This window comes from Sorex araneus, chromosome 6, assembly GCF_027595985.1.
Source record: "Sorex araneus isolate mSorAra2 chromosome 6, mSorAra2.pri, whole genome shotgun sequence".
Classification (NCBI taxonomy): Eukaryota; Metazoa; Chordata; class Mammalia; order Eulipotyphla; family Soricidae; genus Sorex; species Sorex araneus.
Genome location: NC_073307.1, coordinates 149,554,571 through 149,570,161, shown reverse-complemented (window position 1 = coordinate 149,570,161; position 15,591 = coordinate 149,554,571). Strand labels below are relative to the sequence as shown.

The 15,591-nt window shown below is 36.0% G+C and overlaps 1 protein-coding gene across 1 annotated transcript; it reads right to left on the bottom strand.

Annotated features, from left to right (window-relative positions):
* Positions 1-4,173: 4,173 nt before the first annotated feature.
* Positions 4,174-5,503, bottom strand: LOC129405721 (olfactory receptor 4A15-like). Its single transcript, XM_055142872.1, has 2 exons — positions 4,595-5,503; positions 4,174-4,182 (listed from the first exon to the last, which is right to left on the bottom strand). The coding sequence occupies exons 1-2, from the start codon at positions 5,501-5,503 to the stop codon at positions 4,174-4,176; spliced, it is 918 nt and encodes a 305-aa protein (XP_054998847.1).
* Between the last annotated feature and the right edge of the window lie 10,088 nt (positions 5,504-15,591).

Below are 15,591 nucleotides of genomic sequence, written 5' to 3'. Positions count from 1 at the left end.
TCATATTATTTTGATTGTTTCTTTTGATGAAAATAAACAGACCAGGTTAAAAACTTGAAATCCTTGAATTCCAACTGATGTCAATATGGGATGAGATCTTAACTGGCCGTTACCTTCTGATTTCTCCTCCTGAACCTTTATATAATGGTATTTACTATTGTAAGTCTGATGAGCACATCAGAGAGATCACTATATAGTCTTAGTTCCACCTGGGAAAGCCATCCATTCCAAGTCCTCCATTTATATAAATGAAATCTTCTTTGACCCTACTTGGAAACAATGCAATCTGCTATACCAATAGAACAGAATTGTTCAGTGACCGAATGTCACATATGGCCAAATAAGGACCAATATATAAGAACATTTAGCCCTGAGTGTAAGCACAGGATTTTGCATGAATTTTTCATATACACATCCACAAACATATACCCATATTCACATGTACACATATACTATAATTTTTCTGTGTATAATCACATACAGACACATAACTGCTCTTGGATATAGGTGTTAAAATTATCTATTATGAACCTGAAGGTTGGGATATAGGCCTACATAAGGTCAGAGCAGGCTTGGGTGTGTAGATTCACTGTGTTGTCATATAAAGAATGATGAATAAAGACAAATGCCAGTGACTTTAGAAATGGTTCTATGTTTTATGTTAGCCGAAGACCTTGATTTCCTCTTATTAAATAACTGAATTGTGAATAAAATGCAAATAGAAAAAAATAAGCAACAACGTATTTTTCCAATGCAAAATAGCTCAATTTATCCACTCTACATAGAAGGTTATAATTTTAATACTGAGTTTCATATCAGTATTCTACATCATGTGTCTTATCTATATGGGAAATCAGGATATTAAAATGTATCATTTTACCCAAAATAAGTATTTTATGGGAAGTTTTCAAACTTTATAAAGTGAACCTAAAAATCTTTATTAAAATATATATAACATATGTTTAAATGTTTTATTAGAGATGATTAATTAGGACTACTTACTAAACATATATACATAATTAAAATACATAAATTAGAAATCCTTGACTCTTAAAGGAACTTCTCTTGTAAGTAGCAAGATACAAAAATGAAACCGTGAGATACTACAGAGAATGAGGCACTTGCTTCGCATGCAGCTGGCCTAAGTTCAACATACGGTACTGCATGTGGTTCTTTGAGTATTGGCAGGAATGAACTCAGATCTCAGAGCCGAGAGTAGACACTGTGCATCAGTAGATGTGGACCCAATCGCACTCTTCCCTCCATGGATACAAAAATGGAGAAAAATAATGATAGAAACTGTATTCATATTTATTTATTCTTTCTTTTCATTTCCATTTTGCTGAAACAATAACATAACAGGTAGGGCATTTGCCTTGCATGCGGCCTACCCAGGTTCAATTCCTCCATCCCTCTCGGAGACCCCGGCAAGCTACTGAGAATATCCTGCCCACGGGGCAGTGCCATGCAAGCTACCCATGGTATATTTGATAAGCCAAAAACAGTAACAAGTCTCACAATGGAGATGTTACTGGTGCCCGCTTGAGCAAATCGATGAGCAACAGGACGGCAGTACCACAGTGCTACAGTGTTTAGAAAAGTTTTAATTTCAGATGATGTTTTTCACTTCTTAAAAACATACTTTTAAGTCAGAAATTTTTTCCTATAAGACTTTTAAAAATTATTTGACCACGAAAAGCATATGTTAGTGAGAGGAGAATATGCAAAAGAAGAATAACAGGAGGAAAACAGTGCAGAAATGAAAGAGAACAAGAGAAAGAGGAGCAAATACAGCCCACCCAATTCAATCTTCTAGGTGTAAGAAAATTAAAATCTTAAATAGAAAATCTGAACTTATTACTGAAGGCAATGATAAAGTTGGCATATTATTTTCTCGGTTGGTGGAAAAATGATTATATATTTCCTCATACATATAAATGTAAATTCTACCTGGCATAAAAAGTAAATATTCTGCAGCTATTTAATAAAAACAAGGTTTAAATTTGTAAAATCAGGGGTGGAGAGATAGTGCAGTGGTGGGACATTTGCAGAAGACTTAGGTTTGACTCCTGTGGTACTCCTTTCCGTCTCCAACCCGTGGCCACGAGTAAGTCCTGAAGGCAGAGCCAGGAGTAAGCCCTGAGCACCACAGTGGGTGGTTCAAACACCAAAAGAAAAACTCACAAACTCACAGGCAGGAAGTATATTTTTACAAAACTGTTACCATAACTAAAAAGTAAAATGAGTATTATAAATAATATAAAAATGTATGTAAAACAACAATTATAGCTAAATAGCATGAGACAATTTGTAACAAGATACAAACACGAATAATTTTAAAAAATAAATTTGTAGCAAGATACAAAAATAAATAATTACCTATGGAAAGTAAGTATTCATAGAAATACATACGCACATGTGTTTATAGATATTTAAAACAAAAATATTCCATCAAATTTCACCACTAAAGACTCTCACTTCAATAGTTAAGAATTTGAAGATACTAAGACCAGAGAGATAGTGAAGGGGTTAACCTTATTGACTTTCACAAGGCTGACTATATTTCTGGTACAGCATATGGTCCCCAGAGCATTTGCAGGACTTATCCCTGATCACAGAGCCAAGAGTAAGCCTCGTGTGGCCCAAAAACCAAATAATTGTAATAGTGATTCAAGAATATAGATGACAGTTTATGGATAAGATTGTATGTCCAAGGTATGATTCAAAAAGCAGTTCAAAGACTTTTAGCAATTTCTCCTAACTTCAAAGAGATTATAAAACAATGAATCGGTCTACTAACCAAGATTTTTATCTTATAATAAGAAATAAATAAATTTGGAATTTAACTTGTCCGTTTTCATCTTGACAGCTAAAACAAAATGCCAAAGAACTGGTAACTTAAAAGTCATTTATTGGTGCCGGAGAAATAGTACAGTGAGTAGGGTGTTTGCCATGGCCGCAGCAGACCCTGGTTCAATCCCCGGCATCCCATCTGATCACGCAAACATAACCAGTAGTAATTCCTGAATGCAGAGTCAAAAATAACCCCTGAGCATTGCCAGGTGTGACCCCTGTCCCCCCAAAAAAGCCAAGAAAGTAAAAATAAAAATCATTTATTGCTCACTGTTCTGATGGACAAACCCAAAACTAACATGACTGGTAGATTCTAATTCTGTCAAGGAATTACAACTCAGTTGATAGATTTACAAGCCAGTTGATAGATAATCATCTTCTCATTTTGTCTTCACACAGCAAGTGACTCAAGTAGATTTTCTGTGCTGTCTTACTTTAAAGTTTAAAATAGTTTTCATTAGGCCACAGTTACATATTAGAACTGCAGTTCAGATGCATACCATTATAAATCAGCATTTCTATATGCAACAGTAAATCTCAAATATCTATTTCTATCCACAATTATATGATTTATGACTTTCATCCAATTTATTCACCTATTTAATTATTTTTCCATGTATGAGGAAATACCATCTGTGAAGACAAATATTGGGACTATAGATGTCTAAGGTTGGAGTACTTAATTATAGAAACATATGATATAAGTAACATCATGTGTGAGATTTTTCAGGGAAAAGACCCCTCCCACCAGAGCCTCAGTCACTCATGAATCTACATTAAACAAGGGAAGCAATATCAGAATTTATTTTTTTTACTATAGACTTTCTACCACTTTAGAAGCAATAAATATTATATTCAAGCTTCATAAAGCTCTTGAGAGAAGCTTCTATTAATGAGGACTAGTCAAATAAAACATCATATTCTGAACTACTTATGATCCAATAATCTGTACTCTGATAACAAGGTGTAAAAATTACATTGCTAATTTTTTTTGAAATTGACATCACACAAAATATTTGGTGCTTTCAACTGATAATAGATGTTAAAATATGCAACATTTATATGTGAATATCAAGATGCCATAAAAGAATGTGAAACATTAACTTAAAAGTACATGTAGTATCTGAGAAATGGAAGATATTTTATCAGATATTTTGAAATATGGAGTGAGTAACATTCTATATGAAACCATGACATCAAAAATAATCACTACAATTAGAGACATATGACTTTCCAATTAAAAAATCTGTACTCTTTAGTTATTTTACGATGTATCTACAGTGTTCATTTATGTTCAAGTAATAAACTTATCCTTAAGATTCATGTTAGAAATATCAAATTCTCCATTTAAATACAATATGTTAAGCATCTAACCAAAATAATATATTAGAATATATCTGGATAATACTAAAATAAGTTAAATGCCTTAAATTTACAGTAACAACTATGACACGATGCATCAAAGAAAAAATCTATTATTTCAACAGATATTTTTATGCAATGAGTAAGCATAGTTGCAAAAATTTATGACAATATTAAAATACATTTGAAAAATACATTTTACTAAGAAAAATATGAGCAATTTAAATATATTTGATGATTTTTCACAAAACAAAATCTATTATGCCCAAAGCACAAGCACCTAGGAAAATATGCTACAAATACTCATATATGATGCTCTGAAAAGAGCAGCTCCTAACTAAATTAGATAATATAGTTGTCTTCTCCATTCTCAGTGTCGTTTCTTTGTCCAGAGTTTTCTCATGGCATTTTTCATTTCTGCATTTCTCAGAGTATAGATTAGGGGATTCAACAAGGGAGTTACAATAGTGTAAAATACAGTCATAGACTTATCAATAGGTAAGGTAGTTGGAGGTCTCACGTAAGTACAAATGCAGGGAACGAAGAAGAGGACCACCACAGTAATGTGGGAGCCACAGGTAGATAAGGCTTTATGCCTCCCTTCCTGACTAACATTCTTTAGGGAGCGCAGAATGACCCCATAGGAAATGAGTAAGAGCACGAAAATGACCACACAAATTGTCCCATCATTCGCAATCACAGTGAGACCAATAATGTAAGTGTCAGTACAGGCAAGTTCTAGTAAGGGGTATATATCACAGATGAAATGATCAATGACATTGGGGCCACAAAAGGGAAGTTTGTAAACAGAAAAGATTTTAACTACAGCATGCAAAAAGCCCCCAAACCAGGACAACAGCAGCAACAATATACGCTTTTGTTTATTCATAATTGTTGAGTAATGCAAGGGTTTACAGATGGCCACATAGCGGTCATAGGCCATAGCTACCAGAATTAAAATCTCAGAAACCCCAGATAAGTGCTCTATGAAAAGTTGACACATGCAACCATGGAAGGAAATGGTTTTCTTCACATAGAGCAAGTTTATAATCATATTTGGGGTGATTGTCGTTGAATAAATGGCATCCATGAATGACAAGTTGCCAAGAAAGAAGTACATAGGGGCATCCAGGCTTGGACTGACCATCACAGTCACGACAATGAGCAGGTTCCCCACCATTGTCGCAATGTAGCACAGCAAGAAGACAACAAATAATATCTTCTGACCTTGGATGCTCTGAGTGAGCCCCAAGAGGACAAACTCAGTCACGTTGTTCCTTTGCTCCATTGGTTCTCCTGCCTGTCTCTTTGTAGAGTCCAGGAGAAAATTAGCTGTAAATATAATATTTTGTGTGACATTCTGAAATTTTAAGGTAATTTTTTTTCTCACTCAAAACATTGGTACAACGTGCTACTTGGCTATAGAAAAATGTTGAAGTCAAGCAATTTGCTGCTACATGGTTGGATCTGAAGAGTATTCATTGACTGAAATTGAGTGAAATCAGTAAGAGGGAGGAGAATAGACTCAGTGTGTTCTTTCTCATATGCAGGATATAAAGAAACTTTGAAGGGAAATATCAACTGCCCAAAGGCAATAGAAATGAAAATCGGGAAAACTTGTCTTCATTAAAAGCTTGTCACAGGGGTGCAAGTGGCAAGGGCATGAGGTTGGGGGAGGATATATTAGGGAAAGTCACACCAGGACAATAGTGGAGTAGAAATGTGCCAGCCAGAGTGGCAGACTGGGGAAAGGAGCAAAACTGGGGACTTTAGTGCAGTGGGGTGGATACTGGGGTGAGGGTATTGGTGATGGAATATGATATGCCAGAAATTCAATCATAAATACCTTTGTGATTTTGTGGGGTGGAAAAAGTAAGTATAGTGATTTTCTTCCAATACATACAAAATTGTAGAATGTGAGATTGTTTAGAAGAGGTCCCTAAGATATACCCAAATAGTTACGTTTAAATTTAGTTTTAAGAATTAAAACCCTAATGTAAGGGTCTGAATATGTGGTTCAAGTGGTATAACATGCATTGCAGGGGTAAGGTCCTGTTTTTCATATCTGTAGCTACAGAATCCCCATGTCCTAAAGAGAAAAGTACTGGTTGCCACTGAGAACCTCAGTACAGAGAGTGGACACCCAAAAATAAAAGAATATATCACTGTCACTGTCACTGTCCTGCTGTTGTTTATCAATTTGCTCAAGCAGGCACCAGTAACGTCACCATTGTGAGACTTGTTGTTACTGTTTTTGGCGTATTGAATATGCCATGGGTAGTTTGCCAGGCTCTGCCCTGCGAGCAGCATACTCTCGGTAGCTTGCTGGGCTCTCCGAGAGGGGCAGAGGAATAAAAAAGAATATATATGTTAGATAAATAAAAATCGTGATCAATCATCGTAATATGAAAATAACCAAGAATACTTTGCAAAGTTAAGTTAGTCCCCATATAGCTTAGTAATAACTCAGCTCAGGTACCCACAATGTGGATCATCATAACCCCCCAGCACTTTTGAAAAACCTATGAATTCTCAATTGACAGCTAGAGTTTTGAAAAGTGTAAGGTCTAATTCAGAAACTTTGAATTAAAAATATTCCTGTAAATATTGCCCCATCGTTGGAAGCCTGTCTCATGAGCTGGAGAGGGGCAGCTGGAATAGAGAAGGGATCACTGAGACAATGATGGTTGAAAGAATCGCTCAGGATGGGAGATGTGTGCTGAAAGTAGATAAAGACCCAAACATGATAACCTCTCAGTATCTGTATTGCAAACCATAATGCCCAAAATTAGAGAGAGAGTATGAGTGAAATTGTTTGCCATGGAGGCAGGAGAAGAGTTGGAGGAGGTGGGGTTACTGGGGACATTGGTGTTGGAAAACATGCACTGGTTGAAGGATGGGTGTTTGATCATTGTGTGACTAAAGCTCAAATATGCAAGCTTTGTAACTATATCTCACAGTGATCCAATACAAATTTTTTTTAATGTTCCTGTAACTCTGTCTGATGAGAGAAACATTCCACTTACCTGCTGAACGGCGGGCTTCTCTCTTGCACTTCAAACAGCTATGCCATCTCTGTATGTAGAGAGAACGAAAATGCAGGCACCATCATCACACCTTGAACTCTTTCCAGGTAACCATATTTTTCCATGCCTGAAAAAAGTCAAATTGATTTCAGTAGTCTTTTGCAAACCATCACTTTACAGTATCAGCATTTTCAAAATAAATACAAATAGTTTACACCATTCAAAGGACCTGAACAAAGAGATCCCAAATTGCATTGCCATAAGTGTTTTTTCTTAATGAAAAACAAGTACTAACTCAACATTTTTAGTTAGAACAAGGGTCTGCTGCTTTATTTTTCTTTTTTAGTGAAGAAAAATTGGTTTATTTTGAAAATATGAGGTGGGAGCTATTGTCCATGGCTCAGTCGAGTGCGGTCAGCCCCAGAAAAGTGTTTACACATTGACCCTGACACACCTTGGATTTCAGAGCTCTGGGAAATGCATGGGCTAAATCAAGTCAGTCCCAACTTCAGCACAGGCATTGTATATATGTCACCTTTTCCTCACAGAGAGAGAATTTCAGGAAGAGATGAAATAAATAAAGCAAGATAGTTCTTGTTGAACAAAACTTACTTAGAAAGATGGAAGAGAAAACACAGAACTGTGGTCAAGAGAGAACAGTGACTCTTCCAGATTTAAAAATTTCAAGCAAAATAAATCAAAAAAACCCACAGAGACAAGGAAATGAGATACATGTTCAAGGGAGAATACGAACTTAAAAGGCAAGCCAAAAAGTCCACTTTGTAAGAGAAAACTGTGGACTGTTTTTGGATAAATCTCTGAACATTTAGGTTTTGAACAATAAAAATGAGTCAGAGAAATAATATGAACTTGTCTCCTGAAAAGAATTATAACGGCCGGTTGCCACCATAACACATAGCTGAACTTTGACTTGCCTTAAAAATGCAAAATATCTAATGTACTGTACATATGATTTGAATTCATCATTGCATTTCTTCAGAAATCCATTCAAGTACTGGTATATGAAACAGTCTCTGAGGTAAGGGAAAAGGTCTATAAACACCTTGTCTACATTTGAACAAGAGTACATGCTGTACACTTGGCTCATCTCCATGGATGATTCTTCCCTAATTAAATTCATTGGGACCTAATTTTAATTCTAAGTTTACTCTCCACCTCCAGAGATGCTGCTAGGATGACAATCGCATAAAATAGGTCTTATGTGTCCTCCAGGGAGGGCAATCACTAAAGAAAAGTGAGCTTAAATCACAAAAAGGAAAATTCCAGTGGATAGAAATAAAACTACTATGAATACGTCAGTGACTTTCAAGGAATAAAAATCTATTTCAACCATGCCATTACAGATATCTGTCTTAGGGAAGATGAGAATATTTTTTTCTTTTTTAAGAAAATTTAGAAAATAATTATAATAAATGTTATATTTTTTGCTTACTTCCATAATTATATATTACTTAGCCTAATAAACGTTCCTTTCATCGCTATAAATTTAGTAATAGATAGCATACATTTCATTAGGGAAACATATTAGTAACACACATCAATATTAATTTATTAATCACGATTATCACAAATTTTTGAGAAGAGGAAATTTGTGTCATATTTCAGATTTCTGCAAAGTCTGAAGTTTGATCCAACAAAAACTTTCTTCATAGTTATCAACAAACGTATTTACTTGTCACAAACCTATTTACAGATCAGACTTCTCTTCTTCGTACCTTTTGTCATCTTTGATTTTCTCAGAGGATAGATTATTGTGTTATTGTGTTTAGCATGGTGTTGTGTCTGTATAATGTTTGTCATTGGGGAGGTCTTAGCAGGACATGCATACATAAAGGTATAGAAAACAAATAAGAAAACAATTACAGGTCTCAAGAGCTATCCCAGATCTTTTTCTGATTCACATTTCTTAAAAAGTAGAGGATATTGAGGCAAAGAGGAATGACATCTGCATTTGTATGTTCATTGCAGCACTGTTTACAATAGCCAACATCTGGAAAAAACTGGAGTGACCAAAAACAGATGACTGGTTAAAGAAACTTTGTTATATCCATACAATGGAATACTATGCAGCTGTTAGAAAAGATGAAGTCATGAAATTTGCATATAAGTGGATCAACATGGAAAGTATCATGTTAAGTGAAATGAGTCAGAAAGAGAGAGAAAGAGAGACATAGAAAGATCGCACTCATCTGTGGAATATAAAATAAGAGAGTGGGAAACTAACACCCAAGAGTAGTAAAGTTAGGGACCAGGAGGTCTGCCCCACAGCTTGGAAACTTGCTTCACATGCTGGGGGAAAAGGCAGCTAAGAAAGAGAAGGGAACACCAAGTAGAGGATGTTGGGAGGACCCATTCGGGTTGAAAGATGTGTGCTGAAAGTAGACTATAGACCGAACATGATGGCCACCCAATGCCTCTCTTGCAAAATACAACACCCAAAAGGAGAAGGAACAAAAGGGAATGTCCTGCCGCAGAAGCAGAGTGGTGTGGTTGGATTGAGGGTGGTGGGAGGGATACTGGGAACATTGGTGGAGGAGAATGGGCGCTGGTAGTTGGATGGGTGAAAGGTCTCTGTATTATTGAAATGCAAACATGAAAGTTCATAAGTTTGTAACTGTAACTCATGGTGATTCACTAATAAAAAAGTAAAAATAAATAAATAAATAAATAAAATTTTTTAAGAGTAGAAGATAAAAACATAAGAGTAGATATATGAATATTTCCACTGGTTACACTGTCATCTCTGCTTCCACTACTGCATCCCCCCAAATCATATATACATATATATGTACATATATATATACACAAGGCATATAAAAATCTATTATTGACAGAATTTTATTATTTTTAAATCTAATTTTATATTTGACTTTTCCCAACTTCACTGCAACTCTATTGATAGATAATATTGTGCAAATTAAATGTGCATAACACATTCTAATATACAAATGCACTGTAGAAATATTACCCTGATGAGATCAATTGATATATACACTACCTCACATAGTTATAATTTGCATGTAGTGAGGAAATTTAATATCTACTTTTTTCTAATACAACATTGTTGAATATTCACCCATATAGAATATTTGATCCTCTGAACATATTTAACCCATAACTACAAGTTTTAAAAACGTCTCTATTTTTCCAAGTTCTACCACTTGGAAATCAAAATTCAAATACTTATTTGCTAAAACTCTGTCTTTAAAACTGGAGAGATAGAACAGCAGTAAGTAAGTATCAAACAGACCCAGGTTTGATACCTGGAACCCCCTGGTCCCACGAACATTGCTGGGAGTGATCCCTGAGCATAGAGCCAGGAGTTAAACACGGAACACAACCAGGTATGGGAAGGAAGGAAAGGAGGAAGGTAGAAAAGAGGAGCAAGGATGGAAGGGAAGAAAGAATGAAGGAAGGAAAGGAAGAAGGGAGGAAATGAGAAAGGGAGGAGGAGAAGGGAGGAAGGGAGAGAGACTGGACACCTAAATGGTTTTTATGAAGAAGCATTTATTCAGATCTTTTGTCCAGCTTTAACTGGGTTGCTTCTTTATTGTTTCGTTGTAAATTCTTTATATATTTTGGGTATCAGTCCCTTGTCAAATACATTATATACATAATTTATATATGATGTATAATGTATATTACATAGCATATTATGTATATATAAGTTGGTGTGCTATCTTTGTCTTCACTATAGTTTTATTTTGCTTTGTGAGAGCAATTAACTTGAATTTATACCATTTGTTTATTCTTGCTTTGGTTTGCCATTTTTTACATTAAAACATTAGAAACAACTTGTATTGGAAGTAGGAATATTGTTCGTTAAAACATAAGTTGATGCATTCTTTCTGGCAAATGTTCTAGAGGCTCTTTTTTTTTAAAAAGTAGAAATGAAATATTATCCTACATAATTATGTGAAAACAAAACTTGATTGAATCATTATTTCAATTTATGCTGCATGATGTTTACTTTTTTATATTTAGTTGATTGAAGAACTTTTGAGTAGGTTCAAAAATTATTTCATAATGGGGCTGGAGCGGGCACCGCGGGTAGGGCATTTGTCTTGCAGGCGACCGACCCGGATTCAATTCCCAGAATCCCATATGGTCCCCCGAGCAGCATCGCCAGGAGTAATTCCTGAGTGCATGAGCCAGGAGCAACCCCTGTGCAATGCTGGGTATAATCCAAAAAACAATATTTCATAATGGTGACTTGGAATGATTGGTTGATGACTGGACTTTTTGTTTACACTAATTTCCAAGATCATGTGCTAATTCTGCTCTGAATTATTGTGAGAAAACTCCACAATGCTTTTCATAATGTTGAACAAACTTCTATTCCCACCTACAATTTACTGTTACTTTCTTTTCTTTGCTTTCTATATCTTCACCTCTATTTGTTCTCTCTTTATCCTTGATCATGGCTATCCTAACATTTATGAGGTTTAAAGATGTTGATTTGCAGTCCTCTGCTGATTAATAATGCTTACTGCCTTGTCATAATTTTAATAGCTATGTGTATAACTTCCTTGAAAATCATTTCTTGTTATTTGTTTCTTTTATTTTTCGTATACACATCCACGGACGTATACCCATATTTATTTGTACACATATAAAAATACATTCACGTATTCTGATCCATGTGTGGTCATATACTATAAGTTTTCTGTGTATGATCATATACAGACACATATCTGCTCTTGGATGTAGGCGTTAAAATCATCTATTATGCACCTGAAGATTGGGATATAGGCCTACACAAGGTCAGAGCAGGCTTGGTTGTGCAGATCCTGCTGTGTTGTCAGATAAAGAATGATGGATAAAGACAAATGCCAGTGACTTTAGAAATGGTTCTATGTTTTATATTAGCAAAAGATCTTTATTTGCTCTTATTAACTAACTGAAATGTGAATAAAATGTAAATAGAAAGAATAAGCAACAACGTATTCTTTCAAATGCAAAATAGCTCAATTTATCCACTCTACATAGAAGGTTAAAATTTAATACTGAGTTCGGGCCGGAGCGATAGCACAGCGGGTAGGGCGTTTGCCTTGCACGCGGCCGACCCAGGTTTGATCCCCGGCATCCCATATGGTCCCCCAAGCACCGCCAGGAGCAATTCCTGAGTGCAAAGCCAGGAGTAACCCCTGAGCATCGCTGGGTGTGACCCAAAAAGCAAAAAAAAAAAAAAATTAATACTGAGTTTCATATCAGTCCTCTACATCATATGTCTTATCTAGATGGGAAATCAAGATATTAAAATGTGTCATTTTACCCAAAATAAGTATTTTTATGGGAAGTTTTCAAACTTTATAAAGTGAACCTAAAAATCTTTTTTAAAAATATATAACATATGTTAAAAATGTCTTTTTAGAGATGATTAATTAGGACTACTTACTAAACATATATACATAATTAAAATACATAAATTAGAAATCCTTGACTCTTAAAGGAACTTCTCTTGTAAGTAGCAAGATACAAAAATGAAACCGTGAGATACTACAGAGAATGAGGCACTTGCTTCGCATGCAGCTGGCCTAAGTTCAACAAATGGTACTGCATGTGGTTCTTTGAGTATTGGCAGGAATGAACCCGGATCTCAGAGCCATGAGTAGACACTGTGCATCAGTGCATGTGGACCTAATCATACTCTCCCCTCCATGGATACAAAAATAGAGAAAAGTAACGATAGAAACTGTATTCATATTTATTTATTCTTTCTTTTCATTTCCATTTTGCTGAAACAATAACACAACAGGTAGGGTATTTGCCTTGCATGCGGCCTACCCCGGTTCAATTCCTCCATCCCTCTTGGAGACCCCGGCAAGCTACTGAGAGTATCTTGCCCACAGGGCAGTGCCATGCAAGCTACCTGTGGTGTATTTGATAAGCCAAAAACAGTAACAAGTCTCACAATGGAGATGTTACTGGTGCCTTCTTGAGCAAATTGATGAACAACAGGACGGCAGTACTACAATGCTACAGTGTTTAGAAAAGTTTTAATTTCAGATGATGTTTTTCACTTCTTAAAAACATACTTTTAAGTCAGAAATTTTTTCCTATAAGACTTTTAAAAATTATTTGAGCACTAAGAGCATATGTTAGTGAGAGGAGAATATGCAAAAGAAGAATAACGGGAGGAAAACAGTGCAGAAATGAAAAAGAACAAGAGGAAGAGGAGCAAATACAGCCCACCCAATTTAACCTTCTAGGTGTAAGAAATTTAAAATATTAAATAGAAAATCTGAACTTATTACTGAAGGCAATGATAAAGTTGGCATATTATTTTCTTGGTTGGTGGAAAAATGATTATACATTTCCTCATACATATAAATGTAAATTCTACCTGGCATGAAAAGTAAATATTCTGCAGCTATTTTATAAAAACAAGGTTTAAATTTGTAAAATCAGGGCTGGAGAGATAGTGCAGCGGTCGGACATTTGCAGAAGACTTAGGTTTGACTCCTGTGGTACTCCTTTTCATCTCCAACCCATGGCCACGAGTGAGTCTTGAAGGCAGAGCCAGGAGTAAGCCCTGAGCACCACAGTGGGTGGTTCAAACACCAAAAGAAAAACTCACAAACTCACAGGCAGGAAGTATATTTTTACAAAACTGTTACCATAACTAAAAAGTAAAATGAGTTTTATAAATAATATAAAAATGTATTTTAAAACAACAATTATAGCTAAATAGCGTGAGACAATTTGTAACAAGATACAAACATGAATAATTTTAAAAAATAAATTTGTAGCAAGATACAAAAATAAATAATTACCTATGGAGAGTAAGTATTCATAGAAATACATACGCACATGTGTTTATAGATATTTAAAACAAAAATATTCCATCAAATTTCACCACTAAAGATTCTCACTTCAATAGTTAAGAATTTGAAAATACTAAGACCAGAGAGATAGTGAAGGGGTTAACCTCATTGACTTTCACAAGGCTGACTATATTTCTGGTACAGCATATGGTCCCCAGAGCATTTGTAGGACTTATCGCTGATCACAGAGCCAAGAGTAAGCCTCGTGTGGCCCAAAAACCAAATAATTGTAATAGTGATTCAAGAATATAGCTGACAGTTTATGGATAACATTGTATGTCCAAGGTATGATTCAAAAAGCAGTTCAAAGACTTTTAGCAACTTCTCCTAACTTCAAAGAGATTGTAAAACAATGAATCAATCTACTAACCAAGATTTTTATCTTATAATAAGAAATAAATAAATTTGGAATTTAACTTGTCCGTTTTCATCTTGACAGCTAAAACAAAATGCCAAAGAACTGGTAACTTAAAAGTCATTTATTGGTGCCAGAGCAATAGTACACTGAATAGGGTGCTTGCCATTGACGCAATGGACCCTGGTTCAATCCCAAGCATCCCATATGATCACCCAAACATCACGATCACATGATCACGATCACGGAATCCCGTTAATCATCAATTTCTCGAGCGGGCTCAGTAACATCTCCATTCATCCTTTCCCTGAGATCTTAGAAGTCTCTTCCGACTTGGCCCTCCCAATGATGTCGCACTGGAGGTTCTTTCAGATTAGGGGAATGGGATCCAGCTTGTTACTGGATTTAACATATGAATACACCATGGGAAGCTTGCACGGCTGTCCCATGTGGGCAGGAAACTCTCAGAAGCTTGACAATTTCTCCAAGAGGGAGAAGCAGGTTACAAGATATTGCGTGGCCGCTTTGCGGCCGCATGCTTCTGGGAGCTCCTTTTAAGTCTCTGGATGTTGACCATTGATGGGATTACAAACACCTGGGTTCCTCTGCTGGTACCTTCATGTGTGAGGCCCATCCGAACGTTTAGAGAGGGGCCTTGAGCATGGCTGTAGCTAGGTTCCGGTGGTCATCGGCCGCCAGAAGCTCTACTCGGGGTGGGGAGGGAAGCTGGAGCCCATTCCCTCGAGGGGCCCCGGGGAAGACAGCCAGGTGTGCAGACAAGAGACTCTCAAACATCACCAGTAGTAATTCCTGAATGCAGAGTCAAAAATAACCCCTGAGCATTGCCAGGTGTGACCCCTGGCCCCCAAAAAAGCCAAGAAAATAAAAATAAAAATCATTTATTGCTCACTGTTCTGATGGACAAACTCAAAACTAATATGACTGGTAGATTCTAATTCTGTCAAGGAATTACAACTCAGTTGATAGATTTACAAGCCAGTTGATAGATAACCATCTCCTCATTTTGTCTTCACATAGCAAGTGACTCAAGTAGATTTTCTGTGCTGTCTTACTTTAAAGTTTAAAATAGTTTTCATTAGGCCACAGTTACATATTAGAACTGCAGTTCAGATGCATACCATTATAA